Source organism: Cryptomeria japonica, chromosome 5 (assembly GCF_030272615.1).
Source record: "Cryptomeria japonica chromosome 5, Sugi_1.0, whole genome shotgun sequence".
NCBI classification, from domain to species: Eukaryota; Viridiplantae; Streptophyta; class Pinopsida; order Cupressales; family Cupressaceae; genus Cryptomeria; species Cryptomeria japonica.
The window spans coordinates 669771837-669791218 of NC_081409.1; the positions used below are offsets into that span (position 1 = coordinate 669771837).

The 19382-nt window shown below is 36.9% G+C and overlaps 1 protein-coding gene across 1 annotated transcript in view; it reads right to left on the minus strand.

Annotated features, from left to right (window-relative positions):
- Nucleotides 1–2814: 2814 nt before the first annotated feature.
- The window catches only part of LOC131039516 (uncharacterized), a 44331-nt gene continuing 27763 nt past the window's right edge, over nucleotides 2815–19382 (minus strand). The window contains exon 7 of the mRNA XM_059220816.1: nucleotides 2815–3063. Within this exon, the coding sequence (XP_059076799.1) occupies nucleotides 2885–3063 (179 nt within the window). The 3' untranslated portion in view covers nucleotides 2815–2884. The remainder of the gene's footprint in view (nucleotides 3064–19382) is intronic.

A 19382-nucleotide genomic window follows, 5' to 3' on the forward strand; every position in this document is an offset into this window, starting at 1 on the left:
CATTTGATCGTTTAAGTTGTCAATGAAATTATCCATTTTTTCATATTCTGGCATGGTACGAGGATACCTCGAAGCTAACCACCTCCATCGTTGTAAGAATGTCATGAAGGGTTCTCCACTCTTTTGTTTTGCGTTACACAGGTCTAGCATGGTTACTTAATGTTGTATGTTGTAAGATTATTGTGAAACAAACTTATCCACCAATTCTAAAAATGATCTGATTCCAAGTGGAAGTTTGGAGAACCATTCTATAGCTCGTCCCATTAAGCTTTTTGGAAATAGTCTCATTAAGTAGGTATCCTCGTGTGCAAACTCCATACTCATGGTGCAAAATTCTCTTATATGATCCTGAGGGTCAGTGCTTCCATCATATTTTTCATATCTAGGAGTTTTAAAACCTATAGGAAAAGGTATCATGTTTAGGTTTATGTCGAATGGATAAGGACATATTTCTTGAAGCAAATATCGTCTAACATTTCCTCTTTGCATATCTTGAATTTGTGTTTGCATTGTTTGTAGTTGTTGTGTGAGAGTCATGATATGATTATCAACATGATTTGTTCTTGCATGACCATGATTTTGTATTCTAGGAGGATCTTGATCTCTTCTTGGTTCATCCCTAGTCCTTCTTGTATCCTCATTGGGTTGAATGTTATCCAAAATTTCTACTTCATCTCTTTTGGGGATGTAAGTCTCTTCATTGGTTCTGGTTTTATGAGGAATTGACATGTCATTCATTTTGAGACCAAAGATATCCTCATATTGTTCGTTATTAGGAGGAGGATCACTTTTCTTTTGTGTCAATTTGTTTACATCAAAGTCTTGAGGGAGTGTAGCACCAGATTTAGCTAACATTAGAAAATATTTTTCTTTTTCTTCCTCCAACAATTTTTGCATAAATTTGTCGAATTGAGGGTCCTTTTTGATGTCTATGATGTTTTGTTCTGTTATTTCTCCTTCAACTTGTATTTCATCTTCATGTTCCATGATTATGGTTGTTTCTAATGTTTCTATTTCGGTCTCTGCGATTTTTTGTCTTTGAGATCTAGTTAAGATAGGCATACACATGATGATTTAAGCACAAAACGACAGATACCAGGTGTTTATGTTTACTACAAATTGATCAGGCAGACTAACAACTCTGAAACAGGCATGTAAGACTCAACTCTGGACTGACAAATGTAGAGTTTCGTACGACAAACTATACAACTTAGGACGACACAAGATATAGAGTCATACGACAGAACAAAGTTTTTATGTAAAAAGCAGAGACTCGTACGACATACTTTTTTGAACCATACGACAAAGTAGTTGACTCGTACGACACAGAACATTGTGTAGCACAGCACAAGATTTTATGCAAACAGGTTCGTATGACAAAGATCCTAACTCATACGATAGATAACCAGACAGAGATAAAAAAATGTTTGTTTTGTCGAATTTGGATTTGTGAATTTTGGTATCTTGCCTGTGTTTTCCAGTTTTAGATGTCTGATTTGTCGATTTAGGGATGAATACACAACAAACACAAGATATGATAAATAACTCCAAGCATGCTAAACCCTAAGGAATTTGGCTGAGAATGAAAACCTTTGCTTGCTGACTTAGGTACACACCCAATAGCTAATCAGAATACGGTCGATGAGCATCACGCAATGGATTCTCAACGTCGTATTGTCCGACTCCAAACGCTAAAGGGGGCATGATATGGCAAGTGTCTTGGGAGAGTTAATATCTCTCTTGCACAAATATTATCACCCTTTCGAAGGTGAATCAAGTAGCTTCTATTTTAATCAGGATTAATAAGGGATCCATTCGGCGCGTCGAGGTATAAACTCAATTAAGAGGTCTCCCAGCCTTGAAAACGAAGGTTTGATATACCTGAAGGTACAGAGGAGAGCTATTCTCGAGCACTATCGTTGCTTTGATTTTCATCAAGAATACATTTATTTTATAGTGGGTTGGATTACTTGGTGTTAGCCGTTCCCACTTAGGTCGTTCCCGTCTCACCGGCCTTAATGGCTAAGAGTTAATAACTCCTCGGGAGGGCAGGCGTGCTAAAGAGATGCACTAATGAAAGGAAAAAGATGAGTCTAGCTTTCTGATCACCTAAGAAAGGTGAGAGCATACTCGCCTATCATCACAAGCACATAAGGCATGATAGTTCATTTCTTTAAGCCCAAATTGAAGTGTGCCTAAAAATCTTAAAGAATACACAAAGTTTTTGTTGAATCCTTAGGCAACCTGCAAAATAGATCCATTAGTAGTCATGATTGTGTTTTGAATTATGTCTTTGACAAGCGTATCTTCGTAAATTGTCCTGCAGAAAAGAGTTAGGCTGCCAAAAATCTCATAGACAGAACAAGATTAGCATTAGTGATCCGAATTACGAAATTTTCAAAAAAAATTTATGAAATTTTATCCCAACTTCAAATAGGAATAACTTTCTGCTTGGGACTCGAAATTACGAGCCGTTTACCTCGTTGGAAAGGTCTCCAAGAGTTGTAGATGAAATTTTGAAAGAGTAGTCTCTTTTGGCACTTTCTAGGCCTAAAAATGCCTGGAAGGCCTTCAAAAATGCAAATTACTAACGTATAGCAATGATCGGATTAAAATTTGAAAATTCTAACTTGCAGTTTATCCAAAAAAATCACAGATGCAGAGACTCATACGACATGATTTATCAAACAAAACGACAAATATTTAGATTTTGCACAGAGACAAAAACAATCTCATACGACAAAGTATTATACCTAGTACGAGTAAAGAATTTTCAAGAAATAGACTTGTACGATACAGATTTAGACCTAGTACGAGTAAAGAATTTGCAACATAAAACCTCGTACAACACAAAATTATACCTCGTACGAGATAGGATGAGGTTTCATCCGAGACTAAAAGGAAGTTCGTATGAGCTTAAAAGGCAACTTGTACAAATTTCTGAACCAGAGCCGGACAGAGATGAAGTTTCCTGAAGATTAAGAGGCCGAAAATGATGATTTCTACCCCACGGTGGGCGCCAAAATGTCGTGTATCTATGTGGTGTACCTGTTATACCTGTATCTGTAACACAAAACACTCAATAAATCATTACAAGCATGGTTAGAAGATTTAATCAATGAAATGAAAAACCATAGCTAATCGACTTATTGACTCCTAGTAAATGCGAGTATGAATTTTGCTCTCAGATCTGATTAGGCAAATTCCAATGACTTGACTACATCTAGATGGAGGATTTGAATGATTAAGATGCATAGCAAGATAGCATGATTAAGCTACATGAATGATTGATCTAGCATGATTAAGCTAAGATTTAAGCTAAATTGAACATGATAACATTGCTAAGAAATGATAAACTATAAGCTAGATGCCTATAATAACAATGCAAATGATGAATCAAATTGATATGAATTGGGACCCTTTGTGCTCCAAAATGAGGTCTATTTATAGGATTTCCAAGGCTAGGGGTGAGGTGGCAGGATTCAACGGTCAAGATTGATCTGAAGATATCAATGGTTAAATTGGAGGAGGTTGGCAAAGGGGATTGGATTAAAGGGAACACTTAGTGACAAGTGTCACAAAGGTTCTAGAAGATGTTAGATGAAAGGGAACATGGTGGTAGGTAGAATGGGTTAGGTTTAGGAATGGTTAGGTTGGGTGGTTAAAGTTAGGAGATTTTGAATTTAGAAATTCATTTAATAGGAAAATGGCTAATTAATCTCAACAACTCATTGATTTGATTTGTTTTAATTAATTAGAGAATTGAAAGAATGATTTTGATGGAGGAGAATTAATTAATTTGAATTATTAATCAAAGGGGATTATTGAGATGAACCTATTTAATAAATCCTTAGATTTATTAATAAGTAGATGAAAATGGAGGATTTAATCAAATTGTTGACGAATTTAATTGAATTGGGGAGGGAGATTAATTAAATAATTGATTATTAAATTAATTATCTTTAGACCATTTTTAGGTGTATACAAATATAACTCACGCAATCCACAAGATAGGGCAAAGTGGATGCTTAGAGAAAGAGAGAGACAAATCATTACCCCCAAGTGTAGGGCAATGAGAAGAATTACACAACTTCGAGAGAGATATTACTCATAAGAGACGTACCATTTCAAGCAAGGAATACATCCTAACCAAGGAACAAACATGCTCTCGCATGAAGGATAATTCCATTCAAGAAAGGACATCAAGTTATGAATAACACAATAGAAGAGGTAATTTTCAAAGAGAGGGAAAGAAGAAGATTCATATAAGTTCTCTGAGGAGAGATTGTTCATAATAGATGTACTGTTTCAAGCAAGGAGAAGATAACAAACACGAAATAGACATGCGCTCACATGAAGGAAAACTCCATGCAAGAAAGGACATCAAGTTTATGAATAATGTACTCCATAAAGAAAATAGTGAAACCTTATAAAGAGAAAAAGGAATATTCTTGCCCCCCAAGCATAGAGGCAAGAATAAATAGACTCTTCTATTTCTCACTAAGTATGATTGCACCTGAAATTGTACCACCACTAATGACAAGGCATCCCCAATAAGTAGGCTAACTATGTCACATAGCGAGGAGCAACATAATAAAAACTTGAATGTTATTTTAAATGATAATGATGAATATGCCATTCATCGTTAGATGTTATTTTTAACATGCCTGAACCAATTTGAAGATTTGTGTTAAGAGAAAAATTTAGAATATGAAATTTGGGCATCTTAGACTTTCTAGAAAAGGTGGGAGTGAAATCTAAGGACCCCCAATCATCCTCTAAGAGTCCTTCTTTAGGAACTTATTTGGTAGGAGATGGTGTATTTGAGTGAATTGAAGAGAGGATTGTAGGAACTATTAAAGTATATGATGCTTCACTTATGTTCTCATCAACTACCTCATTAGTATATGTGTAAGGCACAACATGATAATTAGGAAGAATTTTGATTTCCTAGGAACATGAATGAAATTGATTTGATTTTTGTTAGCCTATTGATTTTTGGGAGAGAGAACATTATGAAGAGAAATCATATCATCCTCTTGCACCAAATAATCCTTATGAGGGAGGTACTTTTTAGGAGAAGGAGCACAATTCTCCAAAGATTCATCTTTAAAAGGGAGATCTTTGAAAAAAGTGTCTACATTCCCTCTTTGCACCAATGTGCCCTCATTAATGAGATCAATTTTGGGAGAGGGTAAATCATAGGTATGAATGAAAGGGAGAACTAAATTATCATCATATGCATGAAAGGGAACATCATGAGCATCTTTAATGTAACTTGAAATTGAACTAACAAAATAAGATAAGAACTCCATATGCACTTATGATCAAACAAGAAACTCATATGTCATTTAACCAAAAGAATGTTCTCCCCATACATGCATAGAAAATTTAATAAAGGAGGGAAAATGGAATTTGAACTGCAAATTTGAAATTTCAATTTGAAACTGTGAAATTTGAATTTGTGTTCGACCTTAGAGGGTGTTAAAATTGATAAAGTATGTCAATTTGCTGGATTAGAGTAGAAAAATACAGTCAATTCCGTCTCCCAAAATTTCGAGAAAAAAGTCGAGGACCCTGGCAAAAGCGCACATGGTCCGACCAAATTTTTTCAAAAATTTTAAGGGATGAGAGAAATTATGGTTTTAATGCAGAATCCAAAAAAACAGCCGATTTGGAGATGTCTAGATCGGTCAAACTTGCAGTCAAAGGTCAAAAATAGAAGAATCTTAAAAATTAGGGTTTAATGATTTAACCACTGAATTTTTAGAATAAATCGGCATATTTGAATTGCAATTTTGAAATAGAAATCAGATCTGAAACAAGTAATTAAAATTTTACACTTCACAAGCTTAATTTGCTCAAAATGAAAAATTAGGGTTCTTGTGTAATTAACCTCTAAATTTTGTAAAAAGATCAAACTTGGAAATGAAATTTTGAAACTCCAATTGCAATTATTCAGATCTAATAATGAGAAATCAAAATTAATGTGTAAGACGTCGGTTTCACCAAAATGTAAAGTGGAAAATTGAACCCTAGTGACTCCCCACCTAGGAGAGAGAAAGGAAGTCACTGGGATGATTTTCACTTGGGGGAACTTTACATTCAAAAGAGGGGCTTGAATCCACTAGATCCAAATCCAAAAGAGACAAGGATGTGAATTCCAAGTGGATTGCAAGGGTTGAAGTGTGATTTGACCTCTTTTGTAAATTGGAAAGTTGACTTGTTGACTATGTGGAAAAGAGAGAGAAAATGAGTGAAATGAAGAGCTATCGGTTCGGGATCGCGTTGTAACTTTGGATCTAAGCTAATTAGACTGATACGGATCTGTCCTACAAATTTGGAGAAAATTCGTCGAGACCGTGGTGGGAGCGTGCATGGTCCTCCACAAAATCCGCAAAATGAAAAGGGTTCTTTCGTCTCTACAAATGAAGCCCAAACCTACAATTACAGTTGCACACCTGCAACCTACACACAGAAAAGAGGGGAAGATAGGTTGTGGATAGGGGTTTTTCTTAGTCAAACATCAGTTGATGAATCAACCATGAAAGAAAGTAATTGCAAATGCTTGAATGTAAACAATGGAAATGTATACCTTGTAGATCTGCAACTTGTTGATTATGATTACTTTGCTTCTTGAATGTAATCACAAATAATGCATGAAATGGCATGTATCGTGACAAAACCCTAGCACACACACATGATTGCAAATTAATGTTGTAATGTTGCTCCAATGGATGAATGAAGAAGACACATGAAGAAGAAAACTTGATGAATGCTTGATGACAATAATGAAGAGCTTCTACTTGAATTCCTTGTCCCTCACCTATTCATGTATTTTATCTATATGCAAATGAGAAGGCCAATTCTCTTTTATACATGCCTCAAAGAATTAATTCATCTCAACAAAGATCGTCATCCCTAAGTGCAGATAGGGTCAGGGGGATCTATCTTGGGGCCACCCTAAGAGGGTGGGACAGGGGCACCACACCCCTATCCTAGGGGAGATAGGGGTGCCACGTCCCTGTCCTGCCCTATCTTTGGGCCCAGACAGGGTCCTGAGGCTATCGCAGGGCTCAAATAGGATGGGGTCAAGGGCTGAAAATGCAGAAAGGGGTCTCGGCTAGGAAGGAGGATGTCGTCACCAAGGTGAGGACTTCAAATGAGGTTAAAATTGCAGGAGGCACAATTTTATGACACTACACTAACAAGTCTTATTTGTAAATCCCTTCGCTGGGTGCCTCATTAATTTGAGTTTAAAATCCTCTAGCAAGGTTACTCCTAACAAGCTAAGGTTGAAATCCCTTCACCGGGTGACTCCTAATAGGGTTTTCTCTAACTGACCTAGGCCTTTAACCAGGCGCATTCCAAAAGAGTGTAAATATCTTATGGGTGTTAATTCCCACTGTGGTTTTTCCCATTTGGGTTTCCACATGAAAAAATCTATGTGTTCATATGGTTGATTCATTGTTCATGTGTTGATTTGATATCTTTACTTTATATGCATGTTGATGAACACTTATATGACTAGTGGATAAATCAGTTTAAAGGACTATTTGAATGTTTGAATAGTTATCAGTACTGGTTTTTGAAGTGTTTTTGGAGTATTTACAAATTTATATTACTACTGATTCACCCCCCACCCTCTTAGTAGTAACTGGATCCTCATAATAACAATTGGTATCAGAGCATTAGGTCCTCTAATTTGTGTAGAAGCTTAACCACTTGAGGTAAAGATCCAAAATGATGAAGGAGGGTCCTAAATTTACAAAGGATAACTACATAATATGGAGTGACAGAATGAAGATCTACATCAAAGGAATGGGGGCACAGTTCTAGTTTCATGTTGAAAATAAGTACACAGCTCCTACCGATGCTCTGAATCCAGATCGGCTCAAGGAGCGACATGAGAATATTCAAGCATTGGAAGACATTGTAATTACACTTTCTGATTCTGAGTATATTGATGTCCATGGATTAGAAACTGCCTATGAAGTCTGGGAAAAGTTAAAGTTAATCTATGGTGGAGATGAGCATGTGCAAAAAGCTAAAGAAGAAAGCCTTAGAGGTAAGTTTGATGATATGAAGATGATGGAAGGAGAAAACATCACACATTATGGACAAAGGATAAAGGAAGTAGTTGGAGGAATCAAAAGTGTTGGTGGAACCATTGCAGAAGACATAGTGGTGAGTAAAATGCTTAGAGCCTTACTACTTGCTTATGCTATTAGACTATCTGCTATCCAGAAATTGAGGTCAGTCAGTAAAGATAAAGTTATTGTTTATTCTTTGATAGGCAAGTTTACTGCTTTTGAGTTAAATATCTTTGATAATAGTGTACCTAAGGAATAATCTGCTTTCAAACATCTATATCTAATGCACCGGTTAGAAAAGGAAAGGATGTGTATAGCTCAAGTCAGCATGGCAGTGGTAATGAAGGAATGGATGATGAAACTTGATGGAATTTGAAGATTTACTAGCAAAAAGACTTCCTAGAGGCACCGGTAAGTACAAAGGCAATCTTCCTCTTAAGTGTTTCTCTTGTAACAAAATGGGACATATTACTACTAATTGTCCTAACAGTGATCAAAAGGAAAATTTCAGAAGGTATAAAGGAAAAGGTAAGAAATAGTGTTATGTTGTAGTTGATGAAGGAGTTACCGATGAACAATCTAAGGATGAAGATAATGAGGAGATTGTTTTTATAGCAGTAAAGGAAGATATTTCTGACAAGAAGGCTTTAGTATCTCATATTGACAACAATAATGAGTGGGTCATTGATAGTGGTTGTTCACATTACATGACCGGTAACAAGAACAAGTTTATTTCTCCTGAAGAATTTGATGGTGGAGTAGTAAGATTTGGAAATAATTCACCATGTATGGAAAAGGTAAAGGTTCAATTTCTCTAAATGGTAAAAGTAATGTTGATGATGTATATTGGGTTGAAGGATTAAAACATAACTTGTTGAGTGTTGGTTAGCTGAATGATAAAGGTTATCATCTTGATTTTAAGAATGGAGTGTGTAGGATCTTAGGATGCAAAGGAGAACTGATTGCTACCAGTAAACAAAAAAAAGGTAACTTATTCCATATGAATGCTAATGTTAACAGTTGTTTGGTTGCTAAAGTTAAGGACAATTGGTTATGGCATAGAATATTTTGTCATGTGAATTTTGATAATGTGGTTAAGGTCAACAAGTCAAATATGGTTAGAGGTATGCCACAACTTGTCAAACCAAACACCGTGATTTGTAAAGAATGTCAGTTGGGTAAGATGACTACTTCTTCTTTCTAGAGTAAATCATTTTCTTCTGAAAATATTTTAGATTTGGTGCACATTTATTTATGTGGTCCTATGAGGACTAGGAGTTTTCAAGGTGATAGGTATTTCATGATATTTACTGATGATCATTCAAGAATGATGTGGGTTACATTTTTGAAGGAGAAGTTTGAAACTTTCGACAAGTTTAAGGCATTCAAAGCCTTAATGGAAAAGGAAACTAGTGAGAATCTTAAGTTCCTGAGATCTGACCGAGGTGGAGAATTCACCTCAGTTGAATTTGTGAAATATTGTGATGATAATAGAATCAAGAGACAACTGTCCGCACTAAGGACACCATAGCATAATGGGATTGTAGAAAGGAGGAACCAGACCATAGTTGAGGCAGCAAGAACAATGTTGATACAAGGAGATGTACCTAAGATGTTTTGGAGAGAGGCCGGTAGCACTACAGTTTACACAATGAACTGGGTATTGGGTAAGAAAGGTAATGATGAAACACCCTATGAATTATGGTATGGTCATACACCTAATGTCATTTATTTCAAAGTATTTGGAAGCAGGTGTTATATAAAGAGATACGATTATACTAGTAAATTTGATCCTAAGAGTGATGAAGGAACATTCCTTGGTTACTCAGCCAAGAGAAAAGCATTCAAGTACTTTAATAAAAGAACCAAGAAGATTGTGGAAAGTGTCAATGCAAAAGTTGATGAGTATTATGATAAATCTGATGATACCAGAAAGTTTGATGCAATTGATGAACAAAAGATCGTGATCATTGAATCGGAGGTAGAAAATGATGTTGAGCAGAACAATGTGCAAGATGTTGCTCAATCGGTAGATGAAGAAGATGGAGAAGTTGAAGAAGAAGAAACTTCTATACCAGAACTGGTTATACCTAGATATGTAATGTTGAATCACTCAGCAAATCAGATAATTGGAGACAAGAATGCTAGAGTACAAACAAGAAGAAAAATAAGAGAAAGTGCTTGTTTGATTTCCACAGTTGAATGGAAGACAACAAGAGAATCTCTCAAGGATGATGAATGGATAAAGGCTATGGAGGAAGAGCTTGATCAAATAGAGAAGAACAACACTTGGTCACTTGTTCCTGGACCAGCTGATAAAAATATGATTGGTACTAAGTGGGTGTTCAAAAACAAGTTGAATGAAGATGGTGAAGTGGTTAGAAACAAGGCTAGATTAGTTTGCAAAGGATATGCACAAGAAGAAGGTGAAGATTGTGGAGAAACCTTCGCACCAGTTTCTAGACTTGAAGGAGTGAAAGTGTTACTTGCATTTGCAATGTTTAAAGGATTTGGGATTTACCAAATGGACATGAAGTCTGCATTTTTGAATGGAATTCTAGAAGAGGTTTATATTGAACAACTAGATGGGTTTGCATTTACTGAAGACAAGGATATGATATTCAAACTACATAAAGATTTGTATGGATTAAAGCAAGCTCCAAGGGCATGGTTTGAAAGACTTCATTCACACTCGATAAAGATTGGATTTCAGAGAAACAATGAAGACAACAATATTTACTTGAAGACAAAAGGAGACAAGTTATTGATTGCAGAAGTATTTGTAGATGACATCATATTTGGAGAAGATGATGATATGAGTTAACTTTTGTAAATGAGATGAAAAAGGAATTTGAGATGTCTCTGATAGATGAGATCAAATTTTTCATTGGTTTGTAGGTTCAGCAGATGAAAGGTGGTATCTTTATTAATCAGTCTAAATATGTGAAGGGGGTATTGAAGACCTTTGGAATGGAAGACTGTAAACTGGTTGGAACACCTATGGTTACAAGTTGCAGATTATAAAAAAAAGATGATTCAGATCCAGTGGATGAATCTGAGTATAGATATATGATTGGAAAACTTCATTATGTTGTTCATAGCAGACTGAATATTGCTCATACAGTTGGTATAGTGGCAAGATTTCAAAAAATTCCAAAGGAGACTCACATGGTGGCAATGAAGAGAATCTTCAGATATCTTAGAGGGACTATTGATTATGGATTGTGGTATCCATACAAAGGAAATTTCTCTTTGTAGGTATTCATTGATGTTGATTGGGCAGGAAATGTAGATGACCGAAAGAGCACAACTAGTGGTGCATTCTTTCTAGGAGGAAGACTGGTATCTTGGACCAGTAAGAAGAAAATTTGTATTCCCCAGTCTACAACAGAAGCAGAGTTTGTGGTTGCATCGATGAATTGTACACAAGCAATATGGATGAGACATGTACTTGAAGGATTCAAGGACAACATGACAAAACCGGTGGTGATCTATTGTGATAATGCAAGTGCAATAAATATTTCAAGGAACCCTATATTCCATGCTAGGACTAAGAATATTGAACTGAAGTATCATTTTCTGAGAGAGAGGATGCAGGAAAAACAAGTCAGGATGGAGCATGTGTCAAGTAAAGAGTAGTTATCAAACATATTTACTAAGCCATTGCCTAAGGCTACCTTTGAATATATCAGAGGTAATTTAGGGGTTATACCCCTACCTAAGGTCAACTAAGATGCTATTGAAGAATCAATCTAGTGGACTCGTTGAAGATCTTTCACTATGGATTGATGAGAGATGGGCTACTCCTCAGAGGAGCAGTTGAGATGAAGAAATCAGGAGCGTAAGAGATGAAGGAATCAATTGAAGTAGAAGATATGACACTTTGCACCTTAGGAATTGTTGTCAAAGGGGGAGAAGAATAGTAAAGGGAGAAGAAAAGCAACAGAGGAGAAGAACAATGATAGGGGGAGAAGTAGAGTAAAGGAGTAGAAGATCAGTTTATAGTTTTGTTTGATGAGCTTTTGGTGTTTTCATCTTATCCTGGTGTTTCCATCAATTCAAAAGGGGGAGATTATTGGCATTGAACATAATTGAGATGTTGAGATGAGATGATGAGATGAGAACATGACTGGCTAGTTTGATATGATGTCATGACAGAGATTGTTGGCTAGATGATGATGTTAAGTTATTTGATGACTTTGTTTGTATTGTCATTGATGGCAACCATGTTGGTTTAGTCATCTAAGTCATCCAAACCTACCGGTAAATCCTAACCGATAGTGGAACCGGTTGACAGCAAGGTTAACAAGTTAGCAAGTACAGTGTGATGATCAGGAGATTGGTATGGCCGATTGGTGAGGACTTAGGTGTTGCGGTTTGGAAAATATGTTTGTGATATTAATACGAGTCTTTGATTGGAACCACATCAGTAGATTTAGCATATTGAGTGAGTTATGATTGATTGTCATAACCTCTGTGAAGAAGAATGTATACCGGTGATAGATCTTTGACCAGTAATGATTTATGGTTTGGCGGTGGATCTTATCATGTTCATAACTTAGTGATGACATGTTAGAATCCGTGTGCAATGATAAGATGGTGATTGAGAAAGTACAAGGATATAATTTCTTGGGAAACAACAAAGTGCTTAGTAGAATGTGACAAGGGCTTGATTCCTTATCAGATCGATGTGCGACAATCATTCAATGATGGAAATTGTCTAAGAATTTGTTGTAATGATCTATAATGGTTTTTAATGTATGTTGGCGGATTTTTTTTCCGCGCTTGATGTAAATTAAATGTATTTTGAATGAGGTTAGGTTTATGTAACCGACCTAGTTGATAAGGCTATTTAGGTCTAGTTTGAGAAGACATTGTGTGTCGGTGGTTTGAGAAGAAGAGTGTGTCGAACCAGATTGAAGAGTCTGCATGTGTGAAGAAGAATTGAGCTAAAACGGATATGTACTAGCAAGCAAGGAAGTGTTATCATCAGATCATTTGCCCTGTTGTTCCCTAATAGTTACAGCAGTCTGAAATCCCTTAACTAGGTAGATCCTAATAGGTCTTATTTGTAAATCCCTTCACCGGGTGGCTCATTAGTTTAAGTTTAAAATCCTCTAGCAAGGTTACTCCTAACAAGGTAGAGCTCCTAATAGAGCTAAGGTTGAAATCCCTTCACCAGGTGACTCCTAACAGCGTATTCTCTTAACCAAGCATATTGTAAAGCTCCTAACCAAGCTAGGCCTTTCACCGAGCACATTCCAAAAGAGTGCAAATATCTTGTGGGTGCTAATTCCTACCGTGGTTTTTCCCATTTGGGTTTCCACATAAAAAAATCTTTGTGTTCATATGGTTGATGCATTGTTCATGTGTTGATTCGATATCTTTACTTTATATGCATGTTGATGAACACTTATCTGAGTGGTTGATAAATCAGTTTAAAGGATTGTTTGAAAAGTTACCAATATTGGTTTTTGAAGTGTTTTTGGAGTATTTGCAGATTTATATTACTGTTGATTCACCCCCCCTCTCAATAATAACCAGATCCTCATTGTAACAGATGTGGCTTAAATAAATATTAAATATTTATTTAAGTAGGTGGTTAGATTTATATGTCTACATTTTGCCCCTCTTTGAAGTGACTTGTGTGCACATGTTGATTCAAAGAAAATCGCTTGGTATGTTTGCAATTTTTTAATCAATATGGTGTCCCTTATCAAAATGTTTGATATGATGCCCCAGATGTGGATTTGATAAATGATATTGATGATGCCCCCTCGGGAGATGAATCAAGGGTGTGTTTGATAAAGTCGTAAAAATTTTCAAATTTTTGACCGTTTGATTTTTGTTGTGAGAGGATAATGTTGACGATGTTTGAATTTTAGATATACATGAGTTGATTCATCTCCCAAAAAAACTAATGTGGATAAGGTTAATAATTAAAAAAGAAGTGGAAAAATACATGCTTCACTTATTAACCCTAGTTATTGCCCTTTTAAAGAAGGTAAAAAGTAAAAAAGAAAATTCATTTTACACTTGTCTTCTTTGTGATTTGTGCATTTGGAGCTATGACAATGATGTTGATTCCCTACCATACTCACCATTTTGAGTGTGTCAGATGATATTGGAGACCTGTTGTGTATGGCCCACCAGTAAATGACTCGAATCCCTATCTTTTGGTACGTTTATTGCGTTTTTTGGCACATTTTTCATGTTTTAGGGTTGGATTTTCTCATTTTAGTGCATAGGCATAGTTCGTTAGCATATACACAACATAGGATATCACATTGAAACCCTAGGGCTAGCTATTAGCACATTCAATTGGTAGATTAGCACATAGATGGACAATAGCGCATACAAATGATATACTAGCGCATTGAATTGAAAAGTTAGTGCATAGAATATATAAGCGCATAGGTAGAATAGGGTAGCACATTCAATTGTTGTTTTAGAGTACCATGGTAGTTTAGCGCATAGGTTGTATTTGCTAGCACATTCAATGATAAATGTAGTGCATGTTTGGCGCTTTCAAGGTTTGTTTTAGCGCATAAGATGTAAAAGTGTGAAAAAATTGTTTTATGAGATGAGTTTGGATTGAGGTAGGTTACAATCGATGTGGTAGCTTGTGTGGTTGTCGATATGGGTCTGATGGAGTTGTTTTTGTCTGATATGGGTCCTTGGATCAAGTTGTTAGATATGTTGCTCTGATATGGTGCACTGATATGGGTGACTATAGGGATCACGATATGGGTTGTTGTTTTAACATGAGTCACGATATGAAGCACTGATAGGGGTCATTGTATTGTTGCACTGATATGGATCACTGATATGTTTCACTAATATGGATCATGGATATGTTTTACTGATATGTTGTTGATAATGGGACATTGATATGTTGCTTTGATATGTTTCATCAATGTGTTGTGCTAATATGGGATACTAATAATTTGTTGATTGGATATGGATTGTCTGATCAAGTTTCTTGATATGTCGCTTTGATATGGAATTCACTTGATATGTTATTTGATTGAAATTTGATATGATCCTCTTGATATGGATATGATGTACTGATATGGTTCTGATTTTGTTATTATGATTGTCGAGATATGATGTGGATTTGATTCCAAATATGAAGTTCAATATGATTTTGATGTTGTCGATATGATGATCTAGATATGATGCTCTTGATATGATCCACCGATATGATGCTCTTGATATGATTTGTTGATATGATGCTTTTGATATGATTCACTGATAAGATGCTTTTGATATGATTCACTGATATGATGCTCTTGATATTATATGTGTAATTTGAGTTATTGAGTTGATTTGTTTTGATAGAATTGATCGTATCGATAACTAATGGTGGGAATGTTATGATTTGCAGGTGGTACTCGGTGTACTACAGTCTTGAGAGAGATTCCCGAAGCCATGGGGATTGACCCCACAACTAACACAGGCAGATAGAGATATCATTGAGAGATGCGGTTTATCATCTCTTTTGGGCATGCCTCGATATACCATTAACCAGGGTTTGTTAACATCGTTGGCAGAAAGGTGGCATAGTGATACTAACACCTTTCATCTGGCGACAGGGGAGATGATGGTGATGCCTGAGGATTGTTACACGATCTTGCAGATTCCCATGGTAGGAGATTTTCTACCCTATGAGAAGACTGAGGGTGGCACAGAGGCTTTGCAGTGTGTTTTTCAGGATGATCACATCAGTAGTTATGAGATCCCATGGTAGGAGATTTGGGATCTATATTATGCTCATCTGCAATTAGTACTAGTAGGCTTTATTGGTGGTTTCTTATGTCCTAACCGTAGGTCGAAGGGACTGGCTGTGGGATGGGGTTTGATATTAGAGGACATAGTCACAAAGGGTCGTAGGTTTGCGTGGGGGTCATGCATGTTAGCCCACCTATATAGGGAGCTCCACCAGGTTGGGTATCTGGGATACACCAGTCTATCTACAAGAGTTACATTATTACAAGTGTGGGCCTGGGAGCATATAGCGGTGACGCATCCGCTTGCAGATAGAGACAGACCAGTTGGTCGGCCATATGCATATTGGTATACAGGTGTAGTTGTCCAGCGTAAGCTGGGAAAACTAGAGCACTGGCGTAGGGCTTTGGATGATATAGACACGGTCATCTGGAGACCATATATGGACTACGAGGTATGGGCTAAGGATAGGCTAGAGATGCCCTATGTATATATGTCTCGATATCTGATTGAGTGGACGTCCTTTATTATTAAGAGGTTTTTGCACATTCACGCCTACCGACAGTATGGACGATAGTAAGGGATTCCACATGGAAGTTGTTTGTATGATCGTCGATAGCAAGATGTACCCGAGTGGGGGGCGACTATTGATAGTGTTGCAGTAGTGGTCGATTACATGAGTTTAGCAGGCTAGATTTGGGATTACAGAGCTAGAGTAGTAGATACCAGAATGACTGAGGAGTTCTTAGCCTAGTTTGTTGCTCATGCAGTGGCCCATTTATCTGATCCTGTAGAGCCATTGCCAGTGTTTGATGAGGAGGAGGAGCATTCCCAGAGGCGAGGAGGTCAAAGGCGGAGAGAGTAGGATGAGGGAGATGATGATGATGAGGGGAATGATGGGGGTGATGGCGATGGTATTCCTATGCTCAGTGTAGGTGGAGGCGTAGGGAAAGGTGCAGTGGTAGGTGTGGTGGGAGGCGGTGGGAGGTAGACAACCCACACAAAGGAGGAGATCAGATGTTCTTCCTCCACCAACTCCTTGGACAGGGACAGGTGCAACAGGTACTTCCTCGCAGGTACCTATCTAGATTAGGGTACCTTCCCATCAACAAGATGCACAGATTAGGGCCCTTCAAATCTTCGTGTAGTAGTTGCAAGCACGAGTTTTGGTGTAGAAGAGATAGATTGCCCAGCTGCAGATAGAGAGAGATACAATCGTTGAGTGACAAGGACGAGCAGAGGCCCTCGTTGATAGATTAGATAGAGCAGTCGTGAGCACTCCTCTCAGAGACACACTCAGGGAGATACAGTACTCAGCCAAGGAGGTCGAGTACCACTGGCATTTATACGAGGATATGGTCCCTCGAGAGCAGAGAGCACCTAGTTACGTTGCACTTGCATCCATCTGATTTAGACACAGTCATTCAAGGACAGAGAGAACAGGCATTACAGGACCAACACGACGTGATCCATTTGGTGGGGAGCCAGGAGCAAGGACATCTTCCGCGAGACCTTCTACCTCAGGGGATAGTCACACTTGATAGGCTCATTTTTGTGATATGGATCACTAATGTTGTACTCATAGACATGATATTCAGTTGTATATTTTGACCCTATTTTGAGATTATATGATATATGATAGTGATTTCCTTTGGTCCACATGTGATGTTCGATGATGATGATGATGACTGATATTTATATACAGATGTGATGATGTTATGATGCTTATGATGATCTCATGATATGATCTATGATGATGGTTTTTAGATGTATTTAGCACATGGATGGATGCAAATGTTTGTTTCTTGATGGCATTTTGGATATACATGTTTTGATGATGCGATGATGTATGAATGTTATTGATATGATAATGGTAATTTATTTGTTTTGAAGGTGATATATGCGGTCCTAAAAAAATGTGGATATGATGATGATTGATATTTTCATGCATTGATGTGATGATTATATGCAATACATAGGATGTGATGATAATAATGATGATATTGATGATGAACGCAACTAAATGCACCAATGATCATTTTAATTATGTTGTCATTCTTGTTAGCCACTTATTTGTGCTCTTTTGTCATCATTGAGCTTTTGAAATGTTGGAAGTTAATACAAACATCAATGGTATAATTAAACCATGATGACCTGAGTATAACTTACATGAGTTTTGATATTGCAAAATGACACAAGCGTCGAGGTATAATTGAACCAAGATGACCTGAGTGTTGTTTGCGTAAAATAGACAAGAGTTAACCATTTTTATGTGCAAAAGGGAAATGTCTTCAATGATATGTTTCCAATCATGTCTTGAGACAAATTTGCATCATATGAATGATCGCCTCACAGATAGAAATCCAAAGAAAATATCAGATTCCTTCGTTGCTTCTCTAGCTCAGTGCATCCTTGAGTCGCTCAGGAGATCGAATAGTTCATAAATCAAGATACAAACAGTCAAAACTTCATGCTAAATGTAAACAAATCATAATTCAAAATAGATCATCCATTGTGTTTGGTTTTGTGTGGATTCTGACAATGATTCTGATTTCCAGTATGACGGTTAGTTTTGACATTTGTCTCCTTGGTATGTTGTGGTCTTTGTTTGTGAGGTTCTACTTGTTAGATGAAAACTAAAGAGAAATGCCCCTACTGAGATCAGGATTTTGCCCCCAACTATGGACACTTTTTCGATGCGGATATATACATTGATCACCAAGCCATGGTGAGAGATTTGTGCGGATAACTATTCGGATAATCAAGGACAGTGGCTATGCTAAGTGTGTCCACAATATTGTGATGGTCATAGGATTAGTGCAAAAAAATATGATATGAGTACATATAGATGGAAGAGCGGATCTATCATAAATAGCGTCCATTGCCAGGTTTTCACTATTTATTTTTATTGCACTTTTTGATTTGTTTTTTATTTTTGTATTTTTTTGTATTTTTCTCTTATTCATGCATTGAATAACTTAGGTATAGAAATTTTTAAGATGCACATTGTTGATAGGTTCGTCAAACAGGTCCCCTTTTGATGTAGATAATTGATATGCCCTTGATCTATAAGTAGATATAATGACAAAAGGACCTAGCCAATTCGGTTCAAACTTGCCCTTCTTTTCCCGATCCTATTGATTGTGGGGATTTTCCTTTAGTACCAAGTCATCGATTTGAAATTCTCTTGGTTTTACCTTGTGATTATAAATCTGGCACATGCATTGTTGATATGCTTTGAGATGATCAAAAGAACGTTGTCGACGCTCATCTAGCAGTTCCAATTATTGTAGTTTGTTGACCCCATACTCCTCATCTAGAATGAGGTCTAGATGTCATTTAATGATAACTTGAGTGATGGAATTTCTACCTCAATAGGTAGGATAGCCTATGATCCATACACCAATGAATATGGTGTAGCTTTTGTGGGTGTGTAGATACCTGTTTTGCATGCCCAAAGTGCAGGATTAAGCTGGACATGCCAATCTTTTCCAGCATCATTCATTGTCTTCTTGAGGATTTTAAGGATTGTTTTGTTTGAGGCCTCTACTTGGCCATTCC